Source organism: Puntigrus tetrazona, chromosome 2 (genome assembly GCF_018831695.1).
Source record: "Puntigrus tetrazona isolate hp1 chromosome 2, ASM1883169v1, whole genome shotgun sequence".
Classification (NCBI taxonomy): domain Eukaryota; kingdom Metazoa; phylum Chordata; class Actinopteri; order Cypriniformes; family Cyprinidae; genus Puntigrus; species Puntigrus tetrazona.
Genome location: NC_056700.1, coordinates 21357947 through 21374030, shown reverse-complemented (window position 1 = coordinate 21374030; position 16084 = coordinate 21357947). Strand labels below are relative to the sequence as shown.

The 16084-nt window shown below is 37.3% G+C and overlaps 1 protein-coding gene across 4 annotated transcripts; it reads left to right on the top strand.

Annotated features, from left to right (window-relative positions):
• The first annotated feature begins 5558 nt into the window (after window positions 1-5558).
• Window positions 5559-15858, top strand: mpz (myelin protein zero). 4 transcript variants are annotated; one of them, XM_043263757.1, is made up of 6 exons: window positions 5559-5729; window positions 6704-6867; window positions 8009-8222; window positions 8901-9030; window positions 9549-9597; window positions 14135-15858. In XM_043263757.1, exons 1-6 carry the CDS (start codon window positions 5684-5686, stop codon window positions 14141-14143), a joined length of 612 nt encoding a protein of 203 aa, XP_043119692.1. In that variant the 5' UTR covers window positions 5559-5683; the 3' UTR covers window positions 14144-15858. The 4 variants fall into 4 exon arrangements, with proteins under 4 accessions (XP_043119692.1, XP_043119668.1, XP_043119676.1 ...); XM_043263733.1 differs by having other exon boundaries at window positions 12659-15858; XM_043263741.1 differs by lacking the exon at window positions 14135-15858 and adding an exon at window positions 12352-12625.
• Window positions 15859-16084: the final 226 nt, after the last annotated feature.

Here is a 16084-nt window from a genome sequence, read left to right as displayed (position 1 = left end):
TTAAAATAGCCCATGAGCTGAATGTACTTGCTAGGTTTGGATTGTAGATAAGAGCATTGATTTTAAGAGCCTTGAAGCATTCGGCTAAATGGCTCTGCTGTTCATTAGTAAGGGGTTGTGTTATAACCGCATGTTTTTATTAACTCGAATCTAAGCACTAAACCAATCTAGCCATCCTAATATATTCACAGGCTGTGCTCAGAACGGCAGTATGTTTACTGAGAGTAACTCGTTTTAATATCATTTACTATATATATATTTACTATTATTAAATTGTTTTTAATTTTAGTCTTCATTAACTTTGTGCCTTTTAAATCCTGAAGGGTTGTTTTTTTATTTTTTTTTTATTTATTTATTTTTTTTATCAACACTTGAGGTCTTCCTATAATGCAATGTGCTTGACTCAGTTTCTTATGTTAAAACATGTATTTGTTTGGACTAAATAAATGTTAAATAAAAATGTTTTTCACTTTTTTTGTGTACGTTCTAATTAAAAAAAAAGGTGTGCAGTATATTAATCGGAGAATGATGCATTTTTTGTTTGTATGGTTTTAGATTTATTAAAATATAAGAGTTTTATTTACTTTGAGTAGTTTCAAGTATACATTTTTAAATGTGTTTTGTAGAAGAAACACCGTTCTAAAAAATGACTATGAAGTCGAGTAAGTGATGACTGTTCATTTTTACCGTTAAGTATTCCTTTAAATGTGAGTCTTGCTTCTAAAGTCATGCTGAACGAAACATAGCCTAGCGTACAAATCACATGGAGCACATTTATAACGATTTCATGTGTCCTTTTTGGAGCTTGAAAGCTTCGGTACCTGTTCGCTGCAATTGCACAGACGAAATCCGTCCAAAATAGTCTTCACTTTTCCTTTTTATGATAGAAAAAAGGAGATATATACGAGTTTTGAAGGACTTGAGGGTGAGTAAATGATGACAATTTTCATTCTTGACGGAACTATGTCATTTGGGCTTGTATTGAGCATGGACCAGAATACGTGTGTGTGCAAGCGCTCAAAGGTTTCTCTGGCAGACTGTGTTTCCTCAGGGTAAATAAACCGCTCCACCCAGAGGACCTCGTGTGTGTCATGCTAACTTATCAGCAAACAGTCTCAAACACTCCCCGGGAGTGTTTTAGGTCACAAAATCATCGGAACGAGTCAAACGAGGCCCGTTCTCTGCCCTCTTCCATCCACAGGGGCCGAGAGAAAGTAGAACACCACAATAGCCCCAAATTTCTCTCTCCAAGTTCCTCACTCCTACTCCGGCACACGGTTCCTCAACACAATAACTCATCTTTGAGTCCAAACAATGCTTTTGTTCTGCATTTTACGCCCCTCCTCTGCATCCCTTCATCTCTCGCTCCCCGCATCCCTTGTTTTGGTGCTCCCTGTGACATCCCTGCCATGTGAGAACAAGAGCCGAGGGTAGAATGGAGGGAGGAAGAAAAGACAGATCGCTTCTTTGTCCCGACGTGACCCAGCTGAATGTCAGCTCTGTTGCCATTAGGCGTGTGTGTGTGTTGCTGCCACAGTCGATGGCTTGGGTTTGATGATGTCAGACAATTTTAAGGGCTCCTTTGCTGTGAAGCGTGTGTGTGGACGGTGACACATTTAGGCCTAATGTCATCAGATATAATGTACTCTGCATGGCTTCAAAAGCATACAGGGAAACCAATTAAACATGTAAGAATGTGCGTTACGTAGTTTTTATTTGCTATGTCACTTTATTGCATTATATATCGAAAGATATCATTTATCAAAACAAGAGGCATTTGAGTAAAATATGTCTGAAAAAGTTTTAGAATTAAAATAAATCATCAAAACAAAAGTATTGAGATTGACTTGTCAGTTTTAGTATCATAAAGATAGATAGATATAGATTTTTATCAATATTTTCAGTGTTTTTTCTTCTGTTTTAAAGTTTTAATTTTGCATATTTTTGCCGTCAAGATACTTTCAGCAGTATATAAAGTAGATAACGCAATCATTTCAGTTCCATTCCACATTAGTCTTCATCGGGTTATTCTCATGTATACACTGCTGCTTTTTTGCGTCTGTGCGTCACGCACATACACAGTCGTCTCTTATCTTTTCTCAATTTTCTCTCTTTTGCAGGTTTTTCAGCAGCCTGTCTTTCTTTCCCCGCGCTCATTCTACAGCTGTCACTCAAGACTGTGTGTTCCAGTAGCTCTCATTTGGGATTCAGCTGATGGTGCATTTTGATTGGTCCTGCTGTCAAAGTCAAACCCAATGTCAACACTGTGGTCATGCTCTTTGATTTCCATCCGTATGCAACAAACATGTCTAATATACTAGCATTAGCGTGAACCCGATTGCATCGCCTTGTTTATGCAGTCTCGTCTTTGAGTTATGTATTCTTATTTGTCTGTTTGTTTTTAGTTATATCTCCTCTGGGACTGCAGTAAATTGGCCAAAAATGCCTAAACTGGCATATTTGCAGAAATGTCTAATAAGGTTCACACTCCCTGTAGCTCTGAACGGAAAAAAAGAATGGGAGAAGGGACCCGTAACCTTGGAAACCAGGGGAATGTCATATTCGGCTGCTTTTGTTAGCTGACATACTGGCCATTGTGTATTATTACATTTTTCAAGTTGAGTAAACTGTCATTAGTTGCATTTTTAATGTGCATATATTTATTTTTACTTTATTATCTAGACTGTTAGTTTGCTTAGCAGCAATAGCAGCAAATGTTAAGATGTCTAGTTATCCCCCTATAAACTCATCAAAAACTCCTGCATATTTCAGTAATACTGTATATACACTACTGCTCCGAGGCCTGGGCTCAGATTATTATTTTTTTTTCGAAAGAAATTATTACTTTTATTCAGTATGAACACATTTAATTGATTAAAATTGGCAGACTTTAAAATTGTTATAAACAAAATGCAGTTTTTGAAATTTATTATTTCTGTTCATCAGAGTGTCCTATAAAGAGTAATACGGTTTACAATAAAATACCAATAAAAATGAGCAGCACGACTGTTTTCAACATTGAAAATACTAAAAAAGCAGCAAAATCAGCATATTATAATGATTTCCAAAGGATCGTGTTACATTGGAGATCGGAGGAATGTTTGCTGAAAATCTAGCTTTACATCCCAAGAGTAAATTAAATTTCAAAATACTGTTTTATTGTATTTTTTATCAAATAAGCATCAAATAATCCTCAAATAAATAAATATAAATTAATTAAATAATACATTTATTAATCAGCTGAAATGGTTTAACTTTTTTTTTTTTGCTGCTGAGGTTTAAAGAGTCAGTCGGTCAACTAATGCAGTATTTCTGCTTATGAAGGAAAGGTAAACACGTTTAAAGTTTGTGATGCCCGATTCTCCTTCAAAATGGTCAGTTTTATCACATCACTATGCCAGTGTCCTCATATCAACTCATGCGTATATCCCTCTCTAATATGTTCTGTCCGCTTTAATGCCATTTTACTGGAATAGGAGGAGTGGGTGGGAGAGACTGGAGGAGGAAAGAATGCAAACCTTTGTCTGCAAGCACAACGATGGTAGAAGAGAAAGAAAGCAGCTCTAAATTAGACCCGCCCGCTCACCCCATGTCTTTCTGTCTGTCTCTCTCTCTCTCTCTCTGTATTGTTGTGTCTGGAAGACGTCAGCAGAGGAGAGGAATCTGAAGAGAGGGAGAAATGGAAAAAGAGAAGGATGAAGAAAGAGATGTCATTGTCTCATCCCATAAACGTGTCCTGGTGAAAGGGCAGCGAGAGGAGAAACAGGGTCAGGAGGTAACTTTCTCTCTCTCGCTGTCTGTCTTACCCTCTCCCCATCTTTCTCCTTTCTCCTTGATGTGATATTGTTATCATCGTGCATTCATTTAATTTGTTCGTTGTTAAAGGGATAGTTGTTAAAGAGTCTTCTCATTCTTGTAACCGAAACAGAAGAGCATAGCGCAATCAATGCCAAGGTCATGGGTTTGATTACTAGGGGATTCACGAAGTGAAAGATGAATATCTTTAATGCGGTGTACGTCGCTTTAGATAAACGTGGATGCTGAATACATAATGTATAAATGCAAAAGAATGAATAAATATAAATATATAATATATATATATATATGTGTGTGTGTGTGTGTGTGTGTGTGTATAATATATTTATATATAATTAATTGAAATTAAATTATTGTCCAAATAAATGCATCATTTTTAATTTTATACACTTAATATATAATTATATTTCTGCCTGCTAGCCTATAATGTTAATAAATAAATGGGATTTGTATAATAATAAAATGGATAACTTGCATAAAATGCATATAAATTAGTTGTTACTCTACTCTGTAGATGTCATTGCAGGGGACAAAACATATGCATTATGCATTGATGATCAAACGATGTACAAATAAACATTCTTGAAAGGCCTGTCGTATCATATTTGATACTTTTAACAAAATTTGTGTTTTAAGTTGCTTTAGTTCAGTAAATAGTCGCCGTGAAATATTATTTAAGCTTATGTTTAGATTTGACTGCAAAAACGAATGTACACACCACCTTAAGGTGGATGTTTTTACAATTACACTAAAAGCTAAACTAAAGGTTTTGCTTACTTAAAAATATAAACTGTAAGTCAAATGATAGAAGGGATGCTGTAGATTGTGTTCCACCAGGTTTTTTAGCTGGACTGATCATGTTGAAAATGTAGAGGCCTTAGAGATTCGTATATGAAACTAAATAAAGCAGGGTTGATAGGGTTAAAGATGAAGTGTTGGTCCAGTTTACTATGCAAATTAAAGTAGGTTGATTCCTCTGATTGTCTAAACACCATGGCGTATATCAAAACATTACTTTGCAAACACTGGCCGAACCATTTGGTTTGTCTGGAATAATAATGGCAGGTTTCGGGAATGGTCAGGAAACCTGTTTGGAAACATTATTACATTATTTTTGATGCTGCCGGCACTTAAATGACACCCTTCACCTTTAAAACCACCTTCATTCCTGTAACGGTGAATGTGAGTGGCAGGCAGATGGCTGCCGGGTCAGGACAGGTGAGACGGAAAAGACCTGCAGCTCATTGTGTTTTCAGACCGGTGGCTTCTCCGGCTATGTTTTGTTTATAGAGTCGAATCATCAGCATAAGAGAGGAAGGATTACAGACAAACAGCACTCAAGCATGACAGGATAAGGAGAAGGGAGGTATCAGAGTATTAAACCACACACACACACACACACACACACACTGAACTCTAAACATAATCTCACTCACTTAGAGATTGTCTTTCTTTATTGCCGCAGTGTCTATGTCCTTCAAATTTGATCTTTCCTTGTCAAACAGATGCTGCGATGCTTTTATTAACTGGCTGGAGAGTAAGAGAGAGGATTCATTCTCAGGTTATTGTATCACTTGTCTTTTCTATATCGTGTTCATAGACTGTCTTTTAGAGGGAGACAAAGAGAGGGAGCGAGGGGAGACTATCATGTCAGGGACGGGGCCAAAGAGCAGGCAAGAGATAATGAGGTGGTGGAGGCGGGGCTTAAATTAGGGGTGTGGTTGGGTATAAAGTGCAGGACTGAATAGTCTCATCTTGATGCCCTCTGGTCTCATTCCCTTCTTCCCTCCATCTCTTCTCCTTTCTCCATCCCTCGCTCTCTCTCGGAACCCCTCATACTGACCTGCGGGGAGATCGGAGGGAGATCATGCTGTCTGTACTGGCACTGACGTCCGTGGTGCTCTTGGGCATAGGTAAATACGTTTCATCCATCTTGCTTTTTTTTAGCATTTTGTAACAACAAAGCAAACAAACTAACATTAAAGCTAACTAGAAGTCCTTCTCGTAAGCGTCTATGGTCTATAGAACTGCGTTACGTTCAGACTCACCTGTCGCCCTACCTGTTCCAAACTGGCCAGGTTTGAGAAAAGACGGATCACACCTTTAGAACAGAGAGACTCTTTTCTGTTTTAAATAGAATCTGTTATACTTTTAATCATATCTGTGTTATTTTTGTTTTGTTTAAATTTGTGTTTGTTTGTTTCTTTTCTTTTTCTAAATTTACAAAAAAAAATTAACTAGAATAAACTGCAGTGTCACAGACATTACAAAAACAATCATTTTGTCCTTATTTTCCTGAGTCAAGGGGGAATCAGAATCACTTGACTATTTAATTAATTTGAGCGTTTGTAATTCTTTCTAACATGTACATGAAGTGCTTACATTACTGGATATATTTAGAATACAAATGCTGTTTTATGTTATCATATTTGTTAGTTTTTATAACTCCATAATCTCCAAAAATATATATATATATATATATATATATATATATATATATATATATATATATATATATATATATATATATATATATATATACATTTATTAGAAGGAGTCAAAGAGAGAAAACAAGAAAGATTATAGTGTCATTTTAATGTCTAAACTTTTTATTATGTATAAGTATATAATATGTAATGTTCAATACATTCAGTTGAATTTATGATCTAATTGTATACTTTATTAGATATTTTCATTATATCAATTTGTGCAAACTGATATTTATGTGGTTAAAACCTTTAGTCCCAAATTGTTGACTTTTAAAGCTTCAGAGATGTTTTTGTATTATCCCAATTTCGTATTTCCAACTTTATGCTTTTATAAATTTTTTAGATATGTTTCCCCGTGTAAGCTAATATTCCTGACTCTGTGTGTTTGTATGCTCCAGCCTCTCAGACCACGGCTATTGTTGTGTACACAAGCTGGGAGAGACATGCGCTGGTGGGCACAGATGTCAGACTCTCCTGCTCTTTCTTCTCTTGGAAATGGACTTCTCCAGACGTAACCTTCTCGTGGCACTACCGTCCAGATGGGGAAAAAAACAGCATTTCTGTGCGTAGAACTGCACACGCAGAAATTCACTATTTTAACACACACCTACACCTTTTCTGTTCTACGGTTGTGTGAAAGAAATTATGACCCAAAAAAAACATTTTAAATAACTCAAACCGTATACCATATTGTAGCGTCGAACACATAAGAGATATTTGGCAGAATGTCCAGGACCTCATCCAATTTCATATTATGTAAAAAACAGGGGGCTGCGCAGACTGCTAAACATATTTTGTGTGTGTATCTTTGGAAGAGAGAAATGTATACAGGCTTGACAGAACATGAGTGAAAATAAGTGAAAAAAAAATAGTTTTTGCATAAACTTTTCTCTTTGTTGTGTCTATACAAAGAAAACACACTCAAAACTAACATATAGAACATTTTATAATAAATCAATCAAATAATCTACTTATTTTTAAATTGTCAAACATTCCTTAGCAAACCAATGCAACAAATGCATCTTAACCCCTTCAAAAGAAGGATATTTTCACGTCGCATAACTTAATTTGACTGTATGCCTTATTATAGGTCTATATTCCAGGATATTTTAAAAGAGAAAGAAAATGAAAAGGCAGTGCTTGCTTGAGAGCAGCTATTTCAGTTTCACACGTTTTTTAATAATTATTTTAATTGGCAATTACAGCGTGAAGGCTCATATTATTAATTTTGAGTGATTACATTTCCCTAAACCTGTTAAAAGGTATATGCATTGGTAGTGTAACTCACATATCTGTGTGAGAACATGCCCACCCCTTGGGAATATCCTTGTGTGTGTGTGTGTGTGTTGTGTGTGTAGAGATAATTACCTTGCAAACAGGAATATTAGTTTCTTGTGGATGTAGTTTTGCTTTCCAAATTGTACTGTGCCGTGCAAGTCCTTAAGTTGGCCGACCCGCTGCGTTCATTTCTGGATGCCTGTTCAATCAGGTGATTCTAGTAGTTCAAAATCCAATTTCATTGTTGCTTATTCTATGCAAAAACTCACTTAATTTTGACTAGTTTTTTATGAACAAGGACAATAACTTACTGCAAACAAGGCAAAAAAATCTAAGTTAGAAACGTTTTTTGGAGTGTAATCATATAATGTGACATTATATGATTAGATATTGGATGATAATATAAGCTGTCTATCATTATTTAGATTTTCCACTACGCAGGCGGAGCACCCTATTTGGATAACAAAGGCCCGTTCCGGGAGCGTCTGGAATTTGTGGGGAACCCCAGTCGCCGCGACGGTTCTATCCTGATCAAGAACGTCGATTTCGGAGACAATGGAACCTTCACCTGTGACGCCAAGAACCCACCTGACATTGCTGGCAGCCCCTCTACCGTTCGACTGCTTGTGTTTGAGAAGGGTAACAGATCGCATTTTTGTCTTCATCCACTAATAGAAAATGTCTTTAAAAACCTAAAATGGCTGCTTTGCAGAGAAGCGTGCTGCACAGGAAAACCCTTTGCTTTCCTCTCATGTTGCAGTTACTATCAAGACTGCTTTTTGCCTTTAGGCCCATCTTAGTCCAGGGTGGCATACAAAATATCGGAGATCATATGGCAGGAGATGAAAGTTTGCTGCTAATGGAAGCACAAAATAACAGTAAAGCAGAGAGACCTGAGTGGTTTCCTCGCGCGGTCGTACATTTCTTTTTTTCTGGGAGAACAATTTCTGTGAAAAATAACCATTGTTGAATCCAAATGCCTTACACAGAGCCTAATTCATCAAATAAATGCTTTTTGCACAGGTGTTTTTGATTTTCCTCTTTGTTTCCCTTTTAAACAGTAAATTTAACTTCTCAGTGCGGTATTAGCGGGATATGCAGTGGAAAAAATGAGAACATTTTCAGGTGGACATTGATTGATGTTGTTTGGAGTTATTTTTCAGTAATATAGCCGTGCCTGTAAAAACCCACGCCACATAAAACAGGTGCATTAAGGCAAAGACACAATGCAACTAATAGATCAGTAAAACTGCACAGGAACTGTTTAATCTGCAGACCTCAACGCTTCTCACTTTATATTCTCTCTTTTTCTCTCAGTTCCCGTCCAGGCTGGCGTGATAACAGGGGCTATTATTGGTGTAGTGTTGGGACTGCTGATCCTCATTGTGGCAATTTACTATCTGATGCGTTTCCTGGTCGCCAGACGAGTGTTCAGCTTGAGCATGAGGTCAGTCTGGGAGCATCTGCTCCCTCAAGCCAGACCCGACCCTCTGCCCGGCCTTGACACACACACTCCTATTCACACACACACGCTTACCATAACAAAACCCAGCTCCCCACCAGTCACACACTCACACAAAAACACACACGTCACGAGCAAGGCATTGACAGAACCCCCAAACAAACTGGGGACTACTAAGGCGCCTATTCTTGCATAGCCAGACTAAATGAACGTCTCTTTTACCAAGAACTGACATTTGAGCAACCAACCTCTGTTTTATTTCTATGTGCATGTCCATTATAGTCTGACCATAAATATTAAGTATTAATGTACAGTAACTTACTATACTGTTCTACTTGTAAATGACAAACTTTAGCAATTGAAGTAATTAGTTATTCTATACAAGTGAACACAACTTGTCAAGCGTTAACAAAAAACCCTTCACAACTTTCACAAGCAGTTGAGTCCTCCTTCCACCAGGTGGCCACATTGTTCATGCAATTTTTGTATTTTTGTCCCCTTAGTAAACATGGCAAGAAAGGCAAAGGAAAAGAAGGATCACAGCAAAAACAGGCAAGTGCCCACCCGTGTTCACTCTAAACATGCACACAAACACACATATTTACATACACACATGCTTGCTAGTTTCTTTCACTCGCGCTTTATTAAAGACCTCCTGTCCTCCAGTGGTCTCCCCCTCTTTTGTCTGTGGTTAGTTTTGACCAAGGTCCATTTTAATAGTTAGGTCAGTCCATTTCCACACACTTCCAGTCAAACATTAGGAATATTTACATTCTTAGGCATTCCAAAGAGGAATTGATTTGATCGAAAACACTGTAAAAATTGTCATATTGTTAAATATGATTACAATTTAAAGTAGCTATTTTCTATTGTAACATATTTTGCAATATAATATATTCTTGTGATGCAAAGCTAAATTTTCAGCATATTTACTCCAGTCTTCAGTGTCACATGATTCTTCAGAAATGCTGGTTTGGTGCTCAAGAGATATTCTTATTATTAGTAATATTTTTGTTAAAACTTTTTTTATTTAGGTGCATGAAATTGATTAAGTGTGCCAATAAAGATGTAATGTTATAAGATCTGTTTTTAAGTAAGTGTTGCTCTTTTGAATTGTCCATTTATCAAAAAATCTTGAGAGGAAAAATCCACAAAAAATATTTAGGAGCAAAAGCTGTTTCCAGTGATAATAAGAGCCATTATTAATAATTGAGCACTTATATTAACTGAGGACCAAATACTAGAAAGAGTTCTGAAAAATCGTGCGAGACTGAAGACTGAAGCAATGGCTGATTAAAAATCCAGCTTTGCCATTACTGGAATAAATGACATGAAAAAAAAAAAAAAAAAAAAAAAAAAAAAATATATATATATATATATATATATATATATATATATATATATAACAAATTATGATCAAAAACATTCAGCCTTGGTGAGCCTAAGACAAAACAAAATAATATTAATTATTATTATTAATTATTCCAAACTTTTGACAGGTAATGCATATTAGGATAAATTATGGCTTAACCAGATAAAATGATATCATATAATTAGTATAATAAATTAAACTGTATAAAAAAAAAAGTAATACGGTGAAAGCAATAATTTAGAATAATAAATAAAAACATAAATATAATATTATTAAATATATATAGCGTATATATATATATTAAAAAATATAAATAAGCACTAAAAAAGATCAGGTTCATGGAAGTCAAAACTCCAATTAAAACTACATCTACCTCAGTGTTTGCGCTCCTGTCTGCATGCCAGTTTATGAAGCCTCATTCGCAATGCATGTAAACATACTTGTAATCCAGTACATGTCTAGACTAGAGTAGCTGTGCCTCATCAAAAATAGAAGCAGGGGAGATTTGGGATATAGCATTGGTGTCAAAACCACACTTTTTGAAGGATACAAGGACACAGGCATGTTTGTTGTTGCTAAATATACTGCAATTGTGTGCAGTAAGCCGAGTGGACAAATATATATATTAGGCTACAGCATAACAATTCTTAAGATATCTATGGGACAACATTAAAGGTTAAACCAACGCGCAGAAAATGGAAATTGATATGAGGTCCAGATTTAAGAATTCATTATCACTCTCAGCTCTTTCCTCTGGTCCTGTGGACATAGGGATCTCCATATCAGTGTCATTGAGCTGGCAGTCAAATGGAGCTCATACATCTTTTTCTCTGCTAACGTGCCATTCATTTACATACCATCTTACTTTTCTTTCTCTCTCCCTCTTTCTCGCTTTATTTTCTCCTGTGCACTTTTCCACGCCATTATCCTTCACTTCCTCCATATCACTGATTTTTCTCCTCCAGCTGTCTCGTCCCCTCCCTTTCCTGCCGTCCTCCGTTCTCTCCACAGGTGAACAGTAAAATGCTGTCAGACTGAATCATGTATCTGCTTTAATCATATATTATATCATGACAAACACCATTATGTACAATCAACCACTGCTTTCCTCGCACACATCTCATCTCTTACAGGATCAAACTAGCAGAATTCCAATCTTGTATTGTTTATGTTCTTTCTGTCTTTATTGCCTTTCTTCTTTCTGTCATTGGTTTCAGCATACGCTCCTCTATTTGTGCTCCTGTGTGCGTCTCCTGTCAGCTTCACTCTTTCTCTTTCACTTCTTTATTTTCTTGGTTCTGTCAGTGTAAACCCAGTCCACCCTCCAATATCCAGTGAACTGAATACAGGTTGATAAAGAGTCTATGGGCTGCAGACTAGAACTAAGATCTCGGGACTTTAAAATCCCATAGCGGGAACTGGCTGCATAATTTTACATGAGTTTAAAGAGCATTTATATTACAAAAGCAGTAACAAAAAAAAAGATAAGGTGTACAGTAACTGTACATTTTTTCCCGGGACATTTTTGTAGATTCAATGTCTAAGGAATATTTTCAGGTTAAAAACAAGTTAATTCCTTTGAATAGAATTCTGTGGTAATCAAATATTAACTTGTATTTATTCTGGAATATTCCTTTAAAGGTGAAGTGTTAATTTGTGCACTACTGGTAGCATCAAATATATTTTACTGGCTGTAAAACTGGGTTAAAAGAAAGTATTTTATTTGAAAAAACGATTCACTTCACCTTAATCTGAGTTACATGCAGCACCATTTAAGGTTTCTGACAGAACTGAACCTTGAAAAGATAATCAAACGTGTTTCAGCATCCTGTGGGGTCAAAGGTCAGCTGTATAAAGATTCTTTTATTTAGGTGCTGTGATGTCACGCTATCACTCCCTAACTGGCCACTTCCTGTTTTGTCCTCCCTTTCCAGAAACCGAAAGTTCCCCTGGTGTTCATCTCCTTCTAACCCCTCGTTTAGCATTTCTCTCTCTTTTTCTTCTTCTTCTCTTCTGTAATGAAACTACCTCCCTTATTCTGGTTTCTCATATCCGTTAAACTCATCTGACCATTCCCACCTAACCCACAAGCCCTTCTTTCTCCTTCTCCCCTCTCTCTTTCTCATTCTTGCTTTCTTTTTATTCTTCTAGTTCTCTCTCTCTCTCTCTCTCTCTCTCTCTCTCTCTTTCCTCCCGTAGTGACTCACTCCTTCCCTCTCCACACTCCCTCTCTCTTTCCAGGCTTTGGCTGTGACGGATCCGGCCAAGCTGAAGGCGGCAGCATCAGAGAAGAAGAAACAAGAGTCTCGCAGGGAGAAGAAATAGGGATTGTGGAGCAGAGAGCTAGAGCTCCTGAGCGGGGCCGCCTCCACCCAGACCCAAGCCCAGGAAGAGGCAGCGGGGATGGGCAGGCAGGACAGGGTTCTTATGACCATTGAGCTAGAGCTCACTAAACAGGAGAGAGAGGGAGGGCAAACTAAATCGAGTCCCGCTGCGTTCTTTTCTCAACTTGCTCGCAGATTCACTCTCAAGTGAGAGAGACGGGTATGAAAAGAGGGGGTGGTGGAGAGTTTTGGAGGCAAGGAGATAAAGACAAATCCTTACAAAACAGGAGGACAGGAGAGGGGTGATGTTTGTCTCATTTTAATCCAATTCCAAACGGAAAAAAAGAGTGGTTCCTAAAAAAATAAAAGACTGTGTCCAATCTATGTGCTGCACGACAAGTCTACAAACACAATATCTATAAATTTACTTGCAGCTGTGACAAGATATTTTACCCTGTATTCTATCTGTCCTAGTTATGTTTAGCTGTGTAGCTCCGCCCACATTCAGATCTTCTTCATTCAAAAGCATTCGCCGCATTCAGTGAGGTTCAAAATCCGGAATAGCTTCTATTTTGCATTTTTGCATTTTTTTAATGATGAGCTATGTAATAAGCTTAACAATTTTTGATTATATAGGAACTGAAAAAAATTATGTGAATTTCAGAATCTGTTAGTGTTTGATTTGTCTTTCGCTTGCTTTAACAGCAGCATTCTGCTTGAATTCCATAAGTTTGCGTAAAACCTGATTTGAGATGATCCAAAGTTCATCTTGAGCTCGAGTGGAAGCAAGAACATCTTACTGTACAAACGAATTTACGTGCACAGTATTTCTCATTACGCTACAAATTTTAAATCCTAAAACCTTCTGGAATGTTTCCAGGTATAAATTAGCTCAAATCCCAGATTATCATCGTGGACTTTTGAACCCCACTCGAAACGTATATTGTACATCTGTTCTGTGAAACGGCGCTCGGTTTTTGCTTTCAGGGAAAAAAAAGTTGTTGTGCCGCACCTGGTTAGGACACAGTCTTAAAAAAAAAAAAAATCACACATTCACAAGAAAACCAAGAGCTGAGAGCCATCCATTACACACACACTGACATCTTGTGAGAGCTGTAATAGTGGCAGAATGGTTTCCTCTTGTTACGTGACAGACAACTCTCTCTTTCTTTCTCTTTCTCCACACACATACAATCTTATACAAAAACACAATCCAAGCTGCACACTTTTCACATTTTTGTACTTTTGTTCAAAAATGATTTTGGAAACTCTATATTAACTGCCTTTTTTTCTCATTCCCTCCCTCTCTTTCTATTTTTCTCTGTTTTCCTGCCTGTCTCTCTGTTTATGCCTGTCTTTGGTCTTCCTATTCTCTAATCTCTCTTCCTTATAGCACTTCTGACCTTTTTTTGTCTTTTTTTCCTACTTTTCCATCTATGCTTTCACCATTCTTGTTATCTGATATACTGGTGCTATTACATTACTTCCTGTAGGCTGGTCCCCTAAAGTAGCCTCCCTCCCCATCCTTCTTTTACTGAGAGCTAAATGTAGCCCTTTTTTAAATCATGGAATCAAACATGCACTTCCTCACTGTTAAAATCTCATTTCAGCCACATAAAATTTGTTCATATTTCCTCCAGCACACACTAACACTAATGGTGTCATCCCATGTATCCCATCAAGCAACGTTAAATGCAAACCCAATAGTTTTCTGACAGGAATTAGAATCTGACTTAGAGTTGTGGTGTGTTTTTGCTCTGACTGCAGTGACTGAAATGCCCAAAATGACGTCGATACTGTTGGCAGAGACGCTCAAACACATAGTTACTTGATACTCTAAGTCAAATTCTCACGTCTGTCCACGTAAGCTGTTGTCTGACAAACAGCTGATTATTTTAACACCCTCTTGTAACTGGAGAAGTATCTCTATCTCTCTTCTGTCCAGTGACGGACGGCATTTTTTCCCCTGACCGTCTCCACACATATCATTAGCAAGGCCATATCACTCCAACCCGAGTCATAGTTTTACTTCACCTCTCTCTAATCCTCCTCTAACTATCATGAACGCTCATCCACCACCACCTCTTCTCATCCCCTGTTTCTGCTGGTAAGAATACCCCAGCTCTCTCTCCTGCCCCCTGCTGCCCAAAGGAGAAGTATTTTCATTTGGCCGTACTGTTGCAAATATGTCAATGCAAAAAAAATTGAAGTTCTTTTAGCTAGCTCTCTGCTGACTACGATAGATGCGTGTTTTTCACGCCTTTGCATGTGTATGTTTTAAGTCTGACGATATGTCTGTAACCTGTCAACGCGTTTGAGGAACAAAAACGACATAAAACCAACATTGTAGAAACATTCGTCACGTTAGTAATGATGACAAGCTGTGCAGCAGCACCCTGGGACTGTTTGCGTGTTGGAAGCAGAAATGTAATAGAGTTTAATGATGTTTAATAATATTTCTGCACTTTCATTTGACTGACATGGCGGAATCCATGTGGTTGTTTCTTCGTGACAGTGTTTACCATCATGGTGTTGGCACGTTAAGGCTACGGGAAGTGATGCGGTGAGGGCGGAAAGGGTTTTGGACGTTTTTTGAAGGAGAAATAAATTATGAAATACTGAGATGAAGACTTGGACTGAGCTCATATTCAGGTGAAAAGTCAAGCCAAAGTACAATAAACATCTCAGTCTCGCAGGATATGTTTTTCTGTTCAAGTCTTCACGTCTATGTATGTCAGCCCCAAACCAGACAGGGGCTCGCATTGGGAATGCTAGGAAAAGCTTATAGAATTGCAAAGGCTTGTGGGAAATATGTTTGTTAGCCTACAGACAGATGCTTTTTATGCATCTCAGAGTAAATGTCGAGCAGCCACATGGTACCTGCCATTAAACTGTGTTTAAATATTGGGGAATTCCCATGTTGTATGTATTGTGCACCTGTATTGGTACAGGTCTAGGTAACCGTTCTTTCTTCAAACTCCATTAAAAAGTCTAATTATTTTTTACTTTTATTTTGACTTTAACACAGCTAACTTTGGATTTCTGTAAAATGTCTTGTAAAAAGCAAAATCGTTGAAATAATTTCAGAAAAACGTCAATAAAAAAACAGATCCCTTGCGTGTTTTGTGTGCACTGAAAGAATCACGAATACAAAAAACGACAAGCAATGCAAAGTGAAAGAATTGCAAGATTCGCTAGTCGTTCGCTATTGTTTTTACGCATAATTGCAATTGCATTAAAAAAAAGAAATTGATAAGAAATGAAAACACCTTTCTATTAATCTATTAGTTTAAATCAGTGGTTTTCAAACCTGTCTTGAAGCCCTGCACATTTTGTATGTCTC